This window comes from Leptodactylus fuscus, chromosome 3 (genome assembly GCF_031893055.1).
Source record: "Leptodactylus fuscus isolate aLepFus1 chromosome 3, aLepFus1.hap2, whole genome shotgun sequence".
Classification (NCBI taxonomy): Eukaryota; Metazoa; Chordata; class Amphibia; order Anura; family Leptodactylidae; genus Leptodactylus; species Leptodactylus fuscus.
In genome coordinates this window covers 95468339-95488666 of record NC_134267.1, presented here as the reverse complement: position 1 = coordinate 95488666, position 20328 = coordinate 95468339, and the positions used below count along the sequence as shown (strand labels likewise).

The following is a 20328-nucleotide window of genomic DNA, read 5'->3' as shown; positions in this document are numbered from 1 at the left end:
GACCTCACTCTCCACACCATTCAAGTGAGTGCATGGAAGTTGGATAACCACTGGTAAATGGACATGACATGTAGGTATGTTGTCAAGTAAAGTATCGTAGTGTTAATGGCTACAGAAATCTATGAGGTGGTGTAGATTTTAGCTGAGGCAAACAGACTTTCAGAGGATATGCCTAATTCATGATGAGGCGTGCTCTTCAATGTGAATTACAGCATACCCCCAGTTATAAACAACTTATCAAAAATTAATAAGACACTTTGTAATATATCTTATTTGGATGATCTGTTTCCTTCTCCTCTTTAAGTTTTTCTACTGCTCCTTATTTTCAGTCTGTTTTTTTTTTTTAATTAATTATTATTATATTTGTTTCCATATTCAGCCAACACCTCTGTGAAGGGGGGGAGGAAGTGAGGGTCTCCTGTCTAATTGATTTATAGGCTCATTTTGTGCTCTTACAGTCTCTTTCCTACAACTTAACAGTATTAAAAAGTAAAGAATAGCAGAGTGTAACAGTAGCAATTATTTGAGTGTTTTTTTTTAATCCCCTTCCTCTCTTTGTAGACTAATATGGAGAAAGTAACTGCCTTAAAAGTGGAGAAAAAACACATTTCTTTAATAAGATAAATTATATTACAACTTTTTAGATTTTAACCTGTACTATTCATTGATGAAAAGTTGTTTATAACTGTTGGTACGCTTTAAGTGCAACCTTCACAGGGACCATCAAGACTGGAGTTATGATTGTTATATTTATGTTTATAGTTATGATTTGTCCATTTAGGCTTTATATGTTTTTCCTTGATGTCTTAGAGAATTTTGGTGGAGAAGAAGAGATGCAGCTTTTTTTATATACAATATTTGATAGCAATCACATTTCATATATTTCTATATGCATATTTAAACATATTCATTCTTTACATTTGACACTCACCTTTAGACATTTTTTTCACTTTGTAAAAGTAATTGTATTGCTAATGTCATGTTCAATATATGAAGTTGTATTTTTCTAAGCATATCGATACATTTCACTGATCATCACATATTGTCATTTTATATATTACTAGCTGGTACCCGCGACTTCGTCTGCGGTGGTTGTAGAAGTGGGTAAATACAGGCGCGGGTAAGGTTTTCGTACTGTGTATAAGGTATGGGATATGAAATGTAACTGTGTATCTTGTTTTTGTTGTAATTCTGAGAGCACATGAGACTTTTGTGTTGAATATAATTTGTAGTTCAGCTGTTATATGGTGTTCTGAGAAACTGTACATAGTGTCTTTGGGACAGAGGTATTTCAGGTTAATATACTTCGATATACAACATTGTATGATTTGTTATTTTGCGCCAGTACATGTAAGTTTTGGGCACAGGATACTCTTGAGCAAGCAATATAAAGTCTGTCCCTGTGCATGACAGTTTAGTAACTCCATTTGCCTCTTATTAATAGCAATTAACCCCATAATGTCCCTCACATTAACCCCTGTGTCAGAGTTACTGATAGAGATGAGCGAGTACTGTTCGGATCAGCCGATCCGAACAGCACGCTCGCATAGAAATTAATGGACGTGGGGGGGTTAAGCGCGCCGGCTACGTCCAAGCGGAAGTACCAGGTGCATCCATTCATTTCTATAGAGCGTGCTGTTCGGATCGGCTGATCCGAACAGTACTCGCTCATCTCTAGTTACTGATATGTGAGAGACTTGGCAGTAATAATTAAGTATCTTCATTATTGAGGTCTTTTATTAGCACCTCCATATGTCTCACATATTAGTAACCTTTATATGAGTCACACAGGGGTTAATATGAGGGACATGATGGGGTTTATTCCTATTAATGTGAGGCACACAGGGGTTAATATGAGGGACATGATGGGGTTTATTCCTATTAATGTGAGGCACATGGAGTTACTAACACTAAACTAATAACCCCAAATGCCTGACATTAATGAGAATAGGAACTAAAGGAAGGTAGCTGTGTGTTTCTTACTTTCACTTTGCTAGCAGCTTCCTGTCCTCCTCAGGGAACGTTTGCAGGATGCAGATGGCAGGAGCTATCACTATAGCAGGCAGGCAGAGACTTGAGCGATTAAGCTTCACCCCTGGGTTTCCTGCACCCCTCTCAAAGGGGAGTGTCTTTATGCCTCAGCTCTAGCAGAACACTGAAGAGACTCGGACTTCATTTAACTCTTGCAGGTCCTGTGCTGCTGGCATGCCAGTGAAATATGGCAGGAGTGCCACTCTTGGCACGTGTGCCAGGGGTTGCTGACCTCTGCTGTAGAGGGTAATATGAATTGTGTGGCTTGCTATGGTCCAAAGTGTGTGAGATTGCATAGAGAGTGATGTGAGGTTGGGTTTTTTAGGGGTCCTGGGGAAAATGTATGTGCGCTATTGTGACGAAAAGTAGCCTATTGCGCAATCGAGTGTAGTGACTATGTTTGTGGAAAATTTCAGCCAAATCGGTGGAGCGTTTTTTGCGTGATTGACCGCCAAACATCCGAACATCCAAAGTCACAAACCCACAAACTCACAAACATTTCATATGTATAATATTAATAGGATTTTTGTGTGTATTCAACTTTCATGCATTGCGTTTTTTCTGTAAGTGCTTTTCTTGGGTATTTTCCTTTCACCTTCACTTTATCTTTTTTTTTTTTTACTTTATTATTCACAACTTCTTTTCTTTTTTTTATCTGCATATGCAATATCTCGGCTTTATATATGCTAAGTAAAGATGGCTGCATTAGAGCTTCATTCTCATTCCAACTGAACATGCCTTGCAGGTGCAGTAGGGATATTTAAAGGGGCTCTATCAGCAAAATCATGCTGACAGAGCCCCACATATGCGTAAATAGCCTTTAAAAAGGCTATTCAGGCACTGTAAAAGTTATATTAAACTACCCCCCCCATTTTAAAATAAAACCCTAAAACAGAATGTGCTAAACTTACCGAATGTGCACAGGAAGTGGGCATTCAGGGTGCGCCGTCTTCTTCATCCACGCCTCCTCTTCCTCCGATGTCCTCGGGTCCCGTCTTCCTCCGGCACTCGCGAACTGACAATGCTTAAAAAAAATGGCCTGGGCGCATGCGCAGTAGCCGTAGTAGAAGCAGCATGCTACTGCGCATGCGTCCAGGCCATTTTTTTTAAGCAATGTCAGTTCGCGAGCGCCGGAGGAAGACGGGACCCAAGGACATCGGAGGAAGAGGAGGCTTGGATGAAGAAGACCGAGCACCCTGAATGCCTGCCCACTGTGCTCGTTCAGTAAGTTTATCACATTCTGTTTTAGGGTTTTATTTCAAAATGGTGGGGTAGTTTAATATAGCCTTTTTAAAGGATGGATGCTCATCTCCATTTAGTAGCCCCCTGAAGAAACTGGGGTGAAACATAGGTTAGGGTGTATGTGGAGGTCATGCCTATTCCCTTGTCATTCATTTGGAAACTGTTTGAGTAATATGTTTTTTGTTTGTTTTGTTTTTTTAAATGTAGATTGTGAGCCCCACATACAGCTCACAATGTACATTTTTCCCTATCAGTATGTCTTTTTGGAATATGGGATGGAAATCCATGCAAACACAGGGAGAACATACAAACTCCTTGCAGATGGTTTTTTGCCCTTGGCGGGATTTGAACACCAGGACTCCGGCGCTGCAAGGCTGCAGTGCTAACCACTGAAGTCACCGTGTGGCCCCTCAGTTTGAGTAATATGTTTGGAGTTTTATGTAAGGTCGGAGCTCTTCATATAGATCAATAATAAAAAAAAATAGTTCTGTAACAGCAGTAAACGCTGCAGGTTGTGCAGCAAACCCCATCTCCATTATAGAGTTACTTACAAGCAGGATAAAAAACAAAGCCATCAGCAACCATTTAAATTTGATGGGAAAACAACATATTCTTTTATGTGGACAATAACATCAACCACACATCAACCCAATCAACTATATACACATGTATTTATATTGATATCAAGCTTGTTGCATTTATTCTTATGAATTGAGCAACTTTACATATATTGGTGATAGTTTCTATGTCATAGTCGGCTGAACATGTATAAATCGAGTAAATAACTTACTGGCCTGAAATTACCGACATTCACAAAAAGGAACAAGCATGCACAGCTGGCTTCATTTGTGTTCACAAATAAATTGATCTAATTCTTTTTGTTGCTATAGCTCAAATAGAGCTTTTAAACATATTAGCAAAGATCACTGCAAAGTACAGATACTGGAAACAAACTCTAACATTTAATAAACACAATTTACAAGCATCACTAGGTGCAGCAATTAATGGCATTTCCAGGAAAGCAAATGCATTGATAGAATGCGTAATATTTGCTAAAACACAACATGACACCGAGCAGTCAGAATAGACATAACTTCACAGTAACAAATGGCCTAAATAGAGCTACGTATAAAATGCAACTTTTAGTAATGCAAAGTACTAAAAGACTAAGGACGTCCACTAAATAAAATGACCGGTGTCCAACCTGACAGTAATAAATAATATTACTATGCTGATAATAGAGAAAGTCTGATATGTCACACGCAAATAGCCATAGATCCCATTCACCCATGAGTCAGATGTATTGTATTGTATTTGGATTCACAGACAGGATGTCGCTAACCATCTAAACGCTCTGTCTCCCAAAACGGTATCTCATATCCCCAACCACCTATCATCCTACTAACAGCAAATGTCTAGACACGGTGGTAGTACTTATAGTAGCCAGGGATCGCCATTAGAGCTAAGAGAACTTCAGTTTTTACTGCCCTTTTTTACTCTGTGTCTACAGCATCTTGATAATAATAATAATAAATTTTATTTATATAGCGCCAACATATTCCGCAGCACTGTACAATTTGTAGGGTTCAAATACAGACAAAAAGATACATTACAAGAAAAGTCATTTCACACAATGGGACTGAAGGCCATGCTCGCAAGCATCATGCTCGCCTGTTTTTTCCTTCACTTTTTCTCAATGTGTGTAGTTTCAGGAAATAAATGTTATTGTTTGTATAATGACATTTATACAATTTACAAATAGAAATTCTGTTTCAATTTCTCATGTTTTTCTAGATCTCTGCTTGCTGTGATTCTTTGTTTTCTTCCAGTGTATAAAAATCAGTCCATGATCATGTGATGGAAAGTCCATGATCATGTGATTGTACAGTCACAGCTCAGTAATCAATCATCTGTCTTGTTACGTTCCGGGCACATGTGTGCCAATGACCATAGGAAGTAAACAATGAACAACGTTAAGCAGAGATCTAGAGAACTATGAAAGATTAATACAGAAACCATATTAAAGAATATTACTTTTCTACGACTTTCCATTGTACAAACAATATGTTTTGTTAAATTGAATGAAACTGAACAACCATTTCAATTACCTGATGAGCTGTATACATAGGCGATTAAAGCAGGAGCTGTCACAGCTCAGCTCCTGCTTTAATGCTGTGGTCTGGCTTCTGCATTTGTAGGCGCGATGTGATGACATCACATCGGGCCTACAAATATGTGAGTGGAATGAGAGCGGAAAGAAGCGGGGAGCGTTGGAAGGTGAGTGTAAGAGTTTGTTTTGTGTTAAACATTAAGGTGGAACATAATGAAGGGGGCCCATGAAACTGGGGGCAAATGAAGAGGAGGGAGAATGGCATGGCACTGGGGCAGATGAAGGGGGGAATGGCATGACACTGGGGCAGATGAAGGGGGGAGAATGGCATGACACTGGGGCAGATGAAGGGGGGGAGAATGGCATGATACTGGGGCAGATGAAGGGGGGAGAACGGCATGAGACTGTGGAAGATGAAAGGGAGAGGAGAAAAGCATGATACTGGGGCAGATGAGGGGGGGAGAACGGCATGACACTGGGGCAGATGAAGGGGGGGAGAACGGCATGAAACTGGGGACAGAGATGGAGGGGGAGACATGAAATTGGGGGCAGAGGAAGGGTGTATATGAAACTGGGGAAGAGATGGAGGGGGGCATATAATTTATGGGTGACTGTAGGAGGATTATATTGTGTGGGGGCACATGAAAAATGAATGAGAATAGGCAGAATCAACATAAAAGTGAGCGGAGCTAAATTTGCCGCAGCGCGCGGTGCGCTCCGCACATTTTTTCCCTCTTACTGCTCTTCAAAAGTTGGGAGGTATGGCATAGGTGATGCCGCACTCCTGCATAACGTCACTCGCTTGGTCCGCCCGCAGTGGCGTGCAGTGTCCCGACTCCTGCCTCCTCCACAGGGGCCCACTGAGGCTCTGTCGCCCGAGGGCCCATAAAAACCTGGAGCCGGCCCTGAGTATAGATATAGTTCAGGTTAGAGGGACGGAGTACTACTTTAGGTTAAGGCACCGGGTAGCACAAGGCAGCAAAAAAAAAAAAAAAAAAAAAGCTGCAGAAAAAAACTGTGGAAATGCATCGCGTTTTTTTTTTTTCCACAGCATTTTTCATTGCATTTTTGCACAGTTTTCCTCTGCAGACTTTCTGCCCCTGCAGGGATGATTGACATACTGAGATTTTTAAAAAAGCAGGTGTTTTTGAAAACACAGCTTTTCTGCTGCAGATTTTTTTCTGCAATGTATGGATGAGATTCAGCAGAATCCCAATTGCTTCGCAGTTATTTTGAACCGCTTCATTGTTTACCACTGCGTTTCCACTGCAGCAAAAAATACAGTGTTTTCCCAATGCACGGCTTCATCCTTAAATTGTATAGTCTGTTCTGAATATGCCTTGATTTCTATTTCATGTAGACAAAGGTAAAAGAGTTGATCTGCGGGGGTCCAAGACCTGGAGTTGCCCCATAGATCAATTGTACTGAGACATTGTGGTTCCGGTATTGTTTACATACCACAAGCCATGCTGCTCACTGTCCATACAAACTGTAGCATCAAGTGTAGGTACTTAGTAGGTACGTGTAGGTACATAGTCTTCAATGGGACATTGCTGGGTACCTACACTCACCAGTACAGTTGCTATGGAGAATGAGCAGCACAGTTCCTGGAATGTTTAAAACATCAGGAGTGACGCTGTCTAGTTGCAGGTGATCTGCATGTGTCCTGGGTGTCAGACCCTATCCTAAGAAACCGTATAACACCTTAAAGCTTACAGTAGAGCAAAGTGCAGCAATGTATATACATATGTGTTCAATTACTACATCCAATATATCTAAGATGATTTGGCCTTGCTAGTGAATAGTTTAGTGTTGAACGGTCATGTTACCTCCACAGACAGGCAAAACTAGTCTTAGTTTTTCCACTTGTTTATATAACATGTGAAAATTGGATTTGCAGCTGTTTTCAGTTTTTGGTGGAACAAAATAGCTTGGAGAGCACAGCAACTACGCACAATTGTCAGAGGAATCGTGTATGGATAAGCATCTGTTTTAGTTGGCGTGCATTGTTAGGAGCAGGATACAATTCTAATTGCAATTATTTAGGCTCACTTGAAAAACACACACACACACGGGTTACATTTAGTATTTTGGTTGCATTATGACTTTGGCATATAATGTGCTAAAATCTGGTGCAAACCTACTTATTGAGGGAATTCATAATTTTATCTATGCCAGTTTTTTGGTGCAGAGGGATGATATTGTGTTGCACTTTTGGCACAGAGCCCCTTCTTCCACCAAAAATACACGTGTAAAATGTAGTTAGCCATTGAGTTCAATGGCTTGTTCGTATAGCGCACGCAAAAAGACGCACGTTATACGAACATGCCATTGAACTCAATGGCTAACTACATTTTACACGTGTAAAATGGACAGAATACACTGAGCGTAGACAGAATACACGGAGCGTAAACTCCGTGTGAAGGGATCCTAAGTATTTGTTCCTCAGTATGAAAGAGTTAAAAGAAACCCTCCCCAGAGGCTTGCCATAGGAAATTTCAATTCTTCATGGTTTTCTATAAATCAGATTCTATTCTGACCAGATGCATGAAATACCATTGGTTTTGAAACTACTGACATCCAGAAGGATCCCAGGCTGCAACTGCAATGATGTTTTAAAATCAGAACCAAAGCTTCAAATGCAAATGTGTTGACTAAAGGCCGATAAGAAATTTGAGAAAGCTAAATGCTGGCACCATAGTCCACAATTCTTGGAAATCAAATTACTATGGAATCTGAAAAATGATTTTCAATGGGAGGAATATCTCGTCTGTTCAGTTCTGATGTGAATGCCTATTGTTTGTGCAGATCATATTTGCATTTGGAATCCAAGAATTGTCTGAAAACATACTCACTTACAGTAAAACATTATTTCATTGGTGTCCTGCAGTACATTCCTGCTGTCACACTCAATGTATTAATTCCCACGCCTCATATGCAAATAAGATCATATCCATGTACAGATGTTCATTGTACTACACAGACATTTCAGGTACTTTGAGGGGATAACATAAGAGTGTTTTGGGCACTCGTACACATGGCCTCCCAAATCTGAAGGTCACTGAATGCAAAATATAAGTGGTTAAAAGTGGATCTAATTCCTTAATACATGATGCTGAAGAAAGTCAAGCCAAAAAGATCAGAACACTGCTATAGGCAGTCTCTGGGTAGGTAGGGCAGACCTTTATATTACTCTTTGAATATGAATCATTCTTTTAAAATACAATATTTCTAGACACAATAAAACTTTATGAAGTTTGTCTGAACAAATAGTCAGTAGTAAAGTTTAGGATATGTTCACACTGAGGTTTTTGCCAGCGGATTTTGACGCAGAATTCACCTCAAAATAAGCCAGCAAAAATGGCTCCCATTGACTTAAGTAGCGGAAAAAAGAAGTAAGATGCTCTATATTGCCGCGGCGTCCGCAGCTCGAGACACGCTCCTATTTAGGCCCATTCATTCAGGCCTAATCAGGAGTGTGATGCCGTGATGGAATGCCGATACACTGCAAATCATTTTCCTCCGTGAGCCCCAACTTTGACCAGGGGCCTTATATCCTCCCCCTACAGGGTATTCTTGATAGCAACAGTTATGGGTGCTTCAGATGTATCCCAGACACTTAAAAGTGATAAATCACTTATACAATGGTTATAAGAGTATAGTGAGCGAGCAGCATCCAGCACGTAAACAATACTGGGAGTTGCATGCTCCAGGAAGAAGCTGATCTGCTTAGTCCTAAAAGTCTAAAAAATCCAAGAGATCAGTGGGATTGAAACATCTGGGACCCCTGCTGATCAGCTATTTGAATAGACCATGGTGCATTTGCAATCGCAATCTCCTCAGCTATATACATTGCACTGTTTTATAAAGGCCGTGTGATGTTATTACAACCTATACAGCTGCTATAAAAAAAAGATGACATGTGATGTAAGTAGTAAAGGGGCCACACACAGTATGATGTGCAGTATAATATACTGCCCAGAGCCCCCCACAGTATAATGCTCCACAGTGGCCACACCCAGTATAATATGCTCCCCACAATGGCCTCACACAGTATAATGCTAACTACAGTGGCCCCACACAGCATAATGCTCCCAAAGCCCTCACTTACAAAAATATACTGCCCACATATAATAAGTAGAGGCCCAGGGGAGGTGAGTTAAAATAACAAACACTAATATTGACCCTGTATCACCTCTCCAGCATACTCTGCAGGCAGCGCCACACCTCAAATGAGGCGAGCATTCCGGAGGGGGCCGGCAGCTGTGGAAATTTTTTAATTTTTTTTACTTTTTTTTTCCCCTAAACTAGCCCAGGCCATGATCCCATTACCGCTATTATTATACTCAGGGGTCTTTTCAGACCCTCGAGTATAATAATTGGAGCCCCAGGGGTAGTGAGAGAACATAATAAACAATGTTACTCACCTCTCCGGGATCAGATGTTAATCCTAGCAGGCTTCAGGCTTGTATGGTAATGTCCGAGCCAAAACCTGTGCTAGCAGTACCATACAGGCCCAGAGCCTGTGCTAGTAGTAATAGTCTTTTACTGCTAGCACAGGCTTTGGGTCTGTATGGTAACAGGTTGTTACGGCTAGCACAGGCTATGGGCCTGTATGGTAATGCTAGCAGATCGTGGCCATGAGGTAGGCAGGTAAATTAGAACAAGGAGGAGAAAAAGGATGACTTAAACATCAATAACAACAAGCCTAAAGTAAAAGAAAGGAATGAACAAACAAACGAACATTGGACCACTCTAAAACAACTCACAATGTGTATATAGACTACTATACAAACATAGGTGAAGACCTTCCCACTACCAAGTACTATTACCATAGGAGTGCCAAAGTATTCTTGAAATATTTAAGGGTAGACATCAAGAAGCAGTGGACGGGTCAGTACGAGTTGGTTCACCCATCTCTAGTGTTACATAATATCTGCATATACTGTACAATAATTACATAGTGGGCCCTAAGATTGAGTTTTACTATTGAGCGTCAGGCACCCCAGTCCAACACTAGTTGTAGTTACAGTAATATGAAGGACACTTGGTAAATGGAATTTCATCTATTTAACTATAGTGAGACTCATGTACCTAAAATGCAAAAAGTAATATTAAGTGTAAGCTCTATCATCAGGAAATGTGTTTGTTTAGTCCTAAACAAGACAGACGTGTCAAGAAACATATGAGTGGCTTACTAAGGCATTTGGCTAATACTTATAATTGCATTGATAACAAGAAGATAATAAGACTAGGAGATATGTGAATTGGAAGTGATTAGTCATAACATTACTGTTATTCCAACCATTATCACTCTGGCTCTTTACAGCAGGTGTGGGAGTTATTAGGACGTCCAGACTGTCTTCATAAAGATCCAAGTTATAATAGGTACAGGAATAAACAAGAAGGCTATAAAATGCCATTACACAATATCAAATGACCTGTAAGAGACGTTAGCAGACTTGAACACAATTGAGGCTTGTCTCTGTATTCTGAATGTAAAGCTTCACGCATTAATAAAGGGATACACAGTACAAGATCTGTCACACTGTCTGTTTCTGATGATGGAAAGCATGTGTGGGGGAATTGTGAAGCTTATTCAGAACTGCGCAAAAGCTGGGACATGACGGGTCTTTATCACAAACAGAGCACGCTCATCCAACTAGTAACATATGTAGAATGTGGAACCGCTTCAAGAAAAGAATAGACAAATAAATTGTCCTAGAAAACATTGTGTAACGCCTACAGTGGTGTCACATTCCTGTCATAGCCAGCCCCTCTCATTGGGCTTATGTACAAAATATACAGTCATTTTCTTAAAATACAAAAATATGCCAAGTTTATAAGCAAGCTATGGATGCAAAACATATAAACAGAACTCTCAATACTCATACCATAATGCCTATAACACATCGCAATGGGACAAAGCTCATATATAAATCACTCATGGCTAAAAATGGTTCTTTGCAGCATGACATCCTATTTCTGGATTAATGGTATGCTAAGTCTACAGATACTGATCACTGTTTTTAGACATTGCCCATGCCAGAAGTCCTTGTATATCAAGGACGTGTACAGCTACTGTATCTTTCCATGTAACATATTATAATTTTAGTTTACTTATTGGGTAGATAACCTACCGATCACTGTGTGTATATATATATATATATATATATATATATATATATATATATATATATATATTTATTTATATATATTCTCAAATGTTGGCATACTTTGTTTTTAGGTTATCTGTTCAGAGTCAAATATGTTTTATTACATTATTCTTTTGTAATTTAAAACTTCTAATAATACATAGTATGTTTCTTAAAGAAGACCTTACATGTCCTCCTGCACATGTGGTTTTATATACTGCTAGAAAGTCGATTCCGGCTTTCCCATTATGTACCCCCGGGCTGGCTGGAGATATCGGTGCCGTTAGTTTAGGTGTTCCTGACCATCTAGCTGGGCTGTTAGGAATGTCCTAGCTGGCAGTACTCGTCCATATCCCTGTACTGTCAGAGGGGGCCCCCTAGTACATACCTACGGATGAGTACTGTCAGGAGGGACGCTCCTAACAGCCCAGATTGACTGTTAGGAACGCCTTTCTGACGGACAGAGATCGGTGCCAAAACTAATGGCACCGATATCTCCAGCTCGGGGGCACATAACGGGAAAGCCAACAGTGCGCTGAATTCAGCACACTCTCCGCTCCCTAGCAGTATAAAAAACATGTGCAGGAGTTCATGAAAGGTTTTCTTTAAATGAAAGACTATTAGATATGGCAGTGAAAATGTATTTTCGAAGCTGTAGACTTTCAATGACTCAAAAGCTCCTGCCACAGATACCACTGCTGGTCTGAACCACATCACACAACTTTTCTGATGTTTGCACTTTTTCCCTGGAGTGTCTGACATATTGTACGAGTAATGTAATACTTTGTGTAATAATATCTGTATTGAAAACTCCCAATATAAACTGTGTCTAACAAAGGAGGAGAAGTAGGTCACCATAACAAAAAAATCTAAATGGTACTCCCCTTTTTGTATTGTAATGTATAAAGTTTAAATTGAAATGCTCCAGAATTCTGGTGCAACTTGCACTTCACAAATTGGTGAACATGCCTTACACCAATTTTGGTGCATTTTTTGCTGAATGTTAAGACGCCTAAAAGGTGGTAAAAACTTATACTCTAAGGGTGCATTCACATGGAGGAAAATGGCGCTGAATTTGTTGTGGAATCCGCATCAGATTCGGCGCTGAAAGAAAAGCCTCCCATTGACTTCAATGGATTCCTTTTTCTGCTAGCAAATCTGGCCATTGATGATGGGTCATGTGATTTGACCTGTCAGGAACATGACCAGTGCAATTATTGATGCAATCTTGCAACCCCCTGGAGGTCTTTTGACAACAACCCAGGGAATTGCAACCTAATGTTTTCAATATTCATCACAATATTGATCAGGGATTTAATCAGCAACTTGATTGACATCTATGAGGACGACTTCACTTTTCCTATTAGGGAGGGTTCACATGGTGTAACGTGCCGCGTGATGTGGCACGTAGACGCCGCGTGACCTTTTGCGGGCCGTTCACGCTCCCATTGATTTCAATGGGAGCGGGGATTGTATGCGCCACGCTAGTTTACGGCCATGATTTAGCAGCCGCAAAATCACAGCCGCAAAATAGCGCAGCGCATACGATCCCCTCTTCCATTGAAATAAATGGGAGCATGAACGGCCCGCAAAAGGTCACGCGGCATCTACGTGCCACATCACACGGCACGTTACACCGTGTGAACCCTCCCTTACTGTGTTTATAAGTCTGTTTGAGTTGGTGAGTTCTGAGGTCAGACATATATACAGTTCATTCCAATGAAGGATTAATGTGGTACAGTCACTAGCTCAAATTAGAATGGAAAAAGGATAAGTGTGAAAGGAGGAACAATAAATATGAAGAGCATATAAATAAATGACTGTACTATGGCTAAAATGAGATCGCTATTGTTTGAAGCATCTGCAGCATCTTTGCTACCGGACATATTTCAGGCAGATAGTCATGGCTTATTATTTGTGAAAAATTTAACTGAAAATTTTTGTCAAAATGAATGCAAAATAAAACCCATAAGTTTTAGATACAACTATTATATAGCATTCCAAGAACCATCATGTTGTCCTGATGCAGAATCCCATTCACATTGCAGGTACGGTAGAACACAATGCTTTTCACAACATGGGGCTTCAGCCTAAGGCAAACGCCACATGTAGTGGGCTGCAGTGAAAAAAGAGCTGCAGAAAAAAATGCAATACGTTTCTTTTGCAGAGATTTTACCGTACCTGCAAAGTGAATGGGATTCTGCATTTCAATTATGCATGTAGAAACGCTCATATTTTTCATATAGGTAATAATAAGGGCAGAAAGTTAAGAGTGATAAACTCTACAAAAATTTAATGAATGCTTTTTGTTTTATTTTGTTTTGTTTGGCAGCTGTTTTTTGCCGCGTTTCCCTATGTGGGTGTCTTTGCCTTTCTCCACACTGACAGCACTTTAATGATCCTATGATATGCTATAAGCAAAGCCTAATGGATGGATGAAAACTGATGGCTGAGAACATTTCCCAAAATTATGCTTTCCTGAATGTCCTTTAGGACAAGGCCTCACGTGGCATCCCACAGCATAAAAGCAGTGTGGGGAAAAACCGCGGTGGCAACACCCCTGCAGACTTTCTGTTTCAATTATACCTATGGGAAAATCGCCGGCGGTTCTGTAGGAATAAATGACATGCTGCAATTTCCAAAACTGCATCGGTTTTGGAAATGGCCACATGTCTGCACTGCAGTTTTCACCGTAAAGTGGGCATGAGATTCCCTAAAATCCCATCCACTTTGCTCTGACTGTAAAATGCCGCAATTTTTTCAGTGGCGTTTCCACCATTGACAAATTGGGGTGTTTACACCACATGGGGCTCCAGCCTTACATCTATGAATAAATATCTGAATTTCAATGGGAAAGAGCAGTTTTGTTACTGGATCTACTTGATAATGATTGGGGCCTACCTTTACATCTTCTGTTACACTGAGTTCTATGATTTGTTGTCTACTGAGAAATAGCTAGACTCTTATGTACTCTTACTAATATGGAAACAGTGGCCATTGTTCTCTGAAACACTTTATTGATTAATGCGCTCCCCTTGTGTCCCAACTTGGACCCTGAATAGCAGGATCTATGGATAGAGGCTACATTGCTTCTGGGCAGAGTATCCATAAGCAATGAACATATATGTATGATTATATCCTTTGTTGATGGCCATAATGTATATGAGGTAATGGGCAATACTCTGTTTATTACCCACCTCCTTTGAACATCGATATTAAGCTTTAAAGGACTTGTATACAGAAAAAAGAATTATATTCCCTACTTCTTATACATATTTATTCAGTCTGATAGTAAAACATTGTGGCTGTTTAACCAATTGTAAAACAGTGTTTAGTATCCTTCAATTTAGACCAAAATAAACATTTATGTCATATTATAATACAGGCACGAAGTAATTATAAAGGCATGAATCCTAAGATAAGGCCACATCATAGAAACCACAGAGCATAAGCTTGAGAATATTACTATTATATAACATGCCACCGATTCATTTTGGCTGACAATGGAATCTGGCTATACCTCATCAAATGCTGGCCTTGACCACTGATCTTTCACTGAACTGTAAGCATAACATTTTACACATGTACTCTTCTGTATTTCCAGACAAGGACTTACAGGTAAATTTTCTTCCTTCATAGTCTACCATGGAGACTAGAATGGACACATGGGTAACTAATATGAGCATTAATTTCAAATTTAATACTTTTTGGTTGAAAACTATGGCATGCAAATAGAATCTAAAATCATACTTGACTAGTATAGATCAGGGGTTCTCAACCTGTGGGTTTCGACTTCTTTGGGGGTTGAATGACCCTTTCACAAGGGGCAGATAAGACCATTGGAAAACATATTTCCAATGGTCTTAGGAACCGACACACCGTTCCTCTATCCACAGGCGGGTCTGCCAACGAGGACTGGCATTAGGGGGGAAAACACTGGGCAACTGTCCAGGGCCCTCATCCCAAAGGGGCCCCTGGGATCTGGACCATCAGGTTAAATGCCTGATGCTCCGGATTCCAGGAGCTCCACAGCTGTGTTGGTGTGTTGTGCTGTGCACGCCGATACTGCTGAAAGGTTCCTGCTCTGCCTTAGAAGTCTGCTAGTAGCGCACTGGAGGTCACTGCATCACGTCATCTGTGCCATTACTACAGGGAGATTTTCCAGGTGCTCCATTCATCGTGGGAGTGTAGTAAGGTAAGTACAAGATTTATTGGTTTCTCGTAATGGAAAGGGATTACCTGCTTGTGGGCAAGCTATTATTCATAGTGTGTGTGTGGGGGGGTACTATTTACAGTGGGGAAATATTAAATATAAGGGGGCTAGTATTTATAATGGAGGAATTATTATACATAAGGGGCAATATTATTAAAGGGATACTATTAAATATATTTGTGCTATTATAAGGGGGAAAATTCTATATAAGGGGCTGTTATAATGGGGAGACATATATAAAGGGGCATTATTTATAATGGAGGAACAAAGTAGCAACGAAAATAATTTTATGCTTGGGGGTCACCACAACATGAGGAACTGTGATAAAGGGTTGCAACATTAGTAAGGTTGAGAACCACTGGTACAGATTAAGGAAAATCGTATCATCAACTGGTGCCCCAAAAATTACATATCTGTATATAGCTCTAAATAGGCAATAATTTCAGTATTTCTTTGCAGTGTTCTGCATTTGGCCACACCAAAATTGAACTAATGTTGGCAACACAGTAAGAATTTATCTTTTCTCAGAGACATATTTTGAAGGTCCTGAGGCCCAAAATCTAACAGACACCATTAATGTAGCTACTCTTCTCAAATGGAGAGAACAAGAATATTATATTTTCAGCAGCAGTTAGAAGCCCCATAACTTAATTGCTGCTAAAGTTATTACACCCCTATAGTTATGTACTTGTCAGTTTCGTCACAAAGTAGAATATTGTATGATTTCCCTACTTTAATGAATATTGTTTCAAGACTTGTAATGTCCCTAGGATGGTTATCCTACCTAATGAAAAATCATATTTCACTCTTTTGTAACACTGGTTGTATTTCTCTGAACTGTTCTAGCACACTTATTTAATACTGTATTAGGTCTATTTTAAAATGACAAGGAGGGCAAATGCATGATATCCGTGTGCCACCCATAACTCCAAGAACCGAATGATTTTCAGATTCGATCAGTGAGCCTGGGTCAAAAAATGGACAGTTATAGCTGGGGTTGAGCCGATCTTGAGATTTCAGGATCGATTTTAAAATCCAATTTCCAAAAATCATTTTCCAGCTGATCCTGATTGTGATCGTGAAATTTGCTCGATCACCAATCGGGATCCAATATTTCCCGATCCCGATCGCTCAACCCTATTAATGATATATACATGAATTGGGTTGAGCTGATCTTGAGATAACCTCTGACCTCGATCCCGCCGGAGAAGATTGGGATCGGAATTCCAATCGTGATCGTGAAATTTACTCGATTGCCAATTGGAATCCGATCTTTTCCGATCCCGATCGCGCAACCCTAGTTATAGCACCTGTCCTGAGTTTTTACCCTGGTGCATGGCCTTATATATAGACTTGTACACATTCTTGTACATGAAGCATAAAGCTGTAGAAAGGATGTCACCAGCTGTACCCATCTCATTCATCAAGATGTGCTAAATGTGTAAGCATATTGTCAAAAATCTGCTTTCCCCATTTTGCCAGTAGTGTTATCTTTAATTTAACTGCAATTCGGTTAATGATCCCAAATCTCTCTACGACCTCCTTCCTTCCCCGATCTAACAGGTAAACCTGTGCTATAGGGGCTAACTGACTATGTCCAACAAGGGTCCATCATCAAAAGCAGTGGAAGAACTATGACTATAGTGACCGCTATGGGTCTTACAATCTTAGGGGGTCTGGTAAGCGCAAGGCTACCCAAGGCTGCCTCCACTTCCCTTTCAGCCCTCTAGGGGTCCCCATGCATCTGACATCACATCGCTGACACTGAAAAGCATCACTGATGCTATTCTGCTACTCAGTATTGCACACAGAGAGCCTGAAGAGAGAAGTTAGGTGGCTGTGGGCAGGATTGGGGATCAGTAGACATGGCTGCAGCACTGAGAGCATTTGTTGGGCAAACCTTGCAAGATTTGTCTCGCTAGGTTCGCCTGCTGACTGAACAAGTATGAAACAGAACTGCTATTATTGTACTCTGCGGTCTCTTTATGCATCCAGATTATGAGTGGGATCCAGTAACTGGGGCATTGCAATGTGTGGGTGAGGGTAAGAGACATTATAGCATGTGGGGGGACAGAGAAGGAGGAACTATGTTGTGTGGAGACCTTAGTCAAGGGGGACCCTAGTCAAACTTTTGCTATGGGGCCCAATCTTTGCTAGTTACACCTCTGATCTAGAGTCTGCCAAATCTAAACTCCCTGGACAACCCCTTTAATGACAATTCCTCTAAATGTATCCTTAGTTGAATATATGTAAATCACCAGTTCTAGCACAATATTTTACTCCATGAACATCTTATATGACTTATTAAGATCTTCACATTTTCTGTCCTTATAATTTACATGTTAATACTTACCTGAAGAATTGCATGTGGTTTGCAAGTTTATAAAGTCACAAGGACATACATGCACATTTAACCTTGCCTCTGGTATGAAAAGGCAAGATAACATCATATAATGGAAATTAAAAAACACTAACACAATATGTTGATAACAATGGAATTAAATGAGAGTCCCAGCCTGGTTTACATTAAGGTAACTTGTTACTGTAAGAAATTGTAAGATGGAAATACTTAATGGAAAAATAGATGCTAAAATCAGACGCAGCTCTTACGAGCATCAGAAAAAGTAGAGAACATAGGAAAAACATTTGGCTGTGATCTATTGAGTACCAAAAGTTACATCAAAGAATGTGCACACAATATTACGCATAAAAGATGGAGCACACTGCGTGTACAATGCATATTTGTTCTTCACTGTTGTTTTCAGCTGTCAGAGAAAAATGTTGTATTTGATATCTGGGGCAGCAGCAGTAGTTAAATACAGTGCCATTGTATTGAGCACACGCACACAGACAGGACACACACCACATGAAACTTTACCTCGCTGTTGAGCCTGAGTGTATCCTATGAGCACCAAAGTTAGGAAAACTGTAAGCAAAGTTCTTTGTGCCATTATCAACTGGTAAATGTTCTGCATTTTGTGGAAAGAAAGGCACTGAGGAGACGCCTCTCCTCTCCAAGCCTTCCTATCCCTCACTGAACACAGCTGTGTGCCAGACACAGAGAAACTCCAACTAAGATTTCAGGCTAAAGTTAGAGACAGTTAGAAGAGTATACTCCTCCTTCTTCGCTCCCACTGAGACTCTATGAGGCAGTTCATTTATATATTTGGACAGCCAAGGCACCTGACTTTTGTTATTCTAGGGAGTGATGCATTAAGTACATCTTCATCCTCTCACATTAATAGTTATAGAAATCTTACACTTTGTTAAACCAATACATAACTTTATGTTCTCAGTTACCATTATATTGTATGATATTCCTATATTAATACATACAACCTGTATGTACCCATTTAATACTAGTACCTCTGTTTATAGTCGTTATTTTATTAAAATGCATTGTGACCCTAAGAACACTGTATATAGCTTCTAAATAGCTATGTATCCTAAGCCTCTAAAATTCCTGTACAATAGACCACTTGCAGGCGAATTGAATAACATGTCACATGTCAAAGCATGCCATAGATTAGGCACAGAGGTACCTGATCTACATTGTCCTTAACTACACAAAGTTCCCATTCTTCTGATATAACCCATCACAAAAAAATTATACTACAAAGTGCATGTTTAATTTAATAATGTCCTGTGTACCCACTTAAATAGTGCCCCTTATGGGTAGGGGGTAGGGCTGACTGATGGCAGGATAAGACATGCTTTTCTAAGTTCCCACATATTCTTAGGCTTACATCATGACACAGACAACCTCTATATATTTAACCTAGACTATGGTGCATAAGAAACTTAGGGAAACTACCTCAACACCCACGGAGCTTGAATCAGGGTGAATTGACCAGTATTTAGGCCCATCGCTTCTAAGACACCCCCGAAGTACTCCAAGATGGCGACGGTGGCTCTAAGCATGTTGCTTTTCCCAGACTCTCGTTCTTCTGGATCTGGGCTTGCTGCTGCACACAGCATGACTCCCTCATGAATACCACTCAGCTGTAACTTGGCTCGGCGGTCCACCTAGTGAGTGAACAATCTTCACCTTCCCAGTGCAGAATCTTCTCCCTCCAACATAGTGGCCTCTCCCTTGGTGGTGTCTCCGTACCTACTGGCAATTTTCCCTAGCCCTTCATTCCCTCCCACATGGGCCTCACACCACCTCAGATTCTACTGCAATTAAGCCCATCTACCATCTCGCCTTCCTGGGCATCCACTTCTGAGGGCCCTTCAAATGGTGTAAGTGCGCGTGTATTTTGGCAAAATACACGTGTAAAAATACACGTGTAAAAATAAGACTCCCATTGCTTCAATGGCATTTTTTTTACACGTGTAAAAAAACACATCAGAATACACATCAAAATAAACGTGTAAAATGTCATTGAAGTCAATGGGAGTCTTATTTTTACACGTGTATTTTGCCAAAATACACGCGAGTTTACTCCGTGTGAAGGGGCCCTTAACTCCTAGATCTGATCTCCTAAAGATAGCGGGATTTGAGAGAGGACACCCTATGATGATTGGGATTGGAAGGAACACATAGAAACTGCTCATTAACAGACTTAGACCGTATT

General features: G+C 40.3%; 1 protein-coding gene across 8 annotated transcripts in view; it reads right to left on the bottom strand.

Annotated features, from left to right (window-relative positions):
* Positions 1–18812, bottom strand: part of LAMA2 (laminin subunit alpha 2) — a 593715-nt gene extending 574903 nt beyond the window's left edge. For all 8 annotated transcript variants that reach the window (XM_075268017.1, XM_075268020.1, XM_075268018.1 and 5 more), the window contains exon 1: positions 18630–18812. In XM_075268017.1, the coding sequence (XP_075124118.1) occupies positions 18630–18726 (97 nt within the window). In that variant the 5' untranslated portion in view covers positions 18727–18812. The remainder of the gene's footprint in view (positions 1–18629) is intronic.
* Between the last annotated feature and the right edge of the window lie 1516 nt (positions 18813–20328).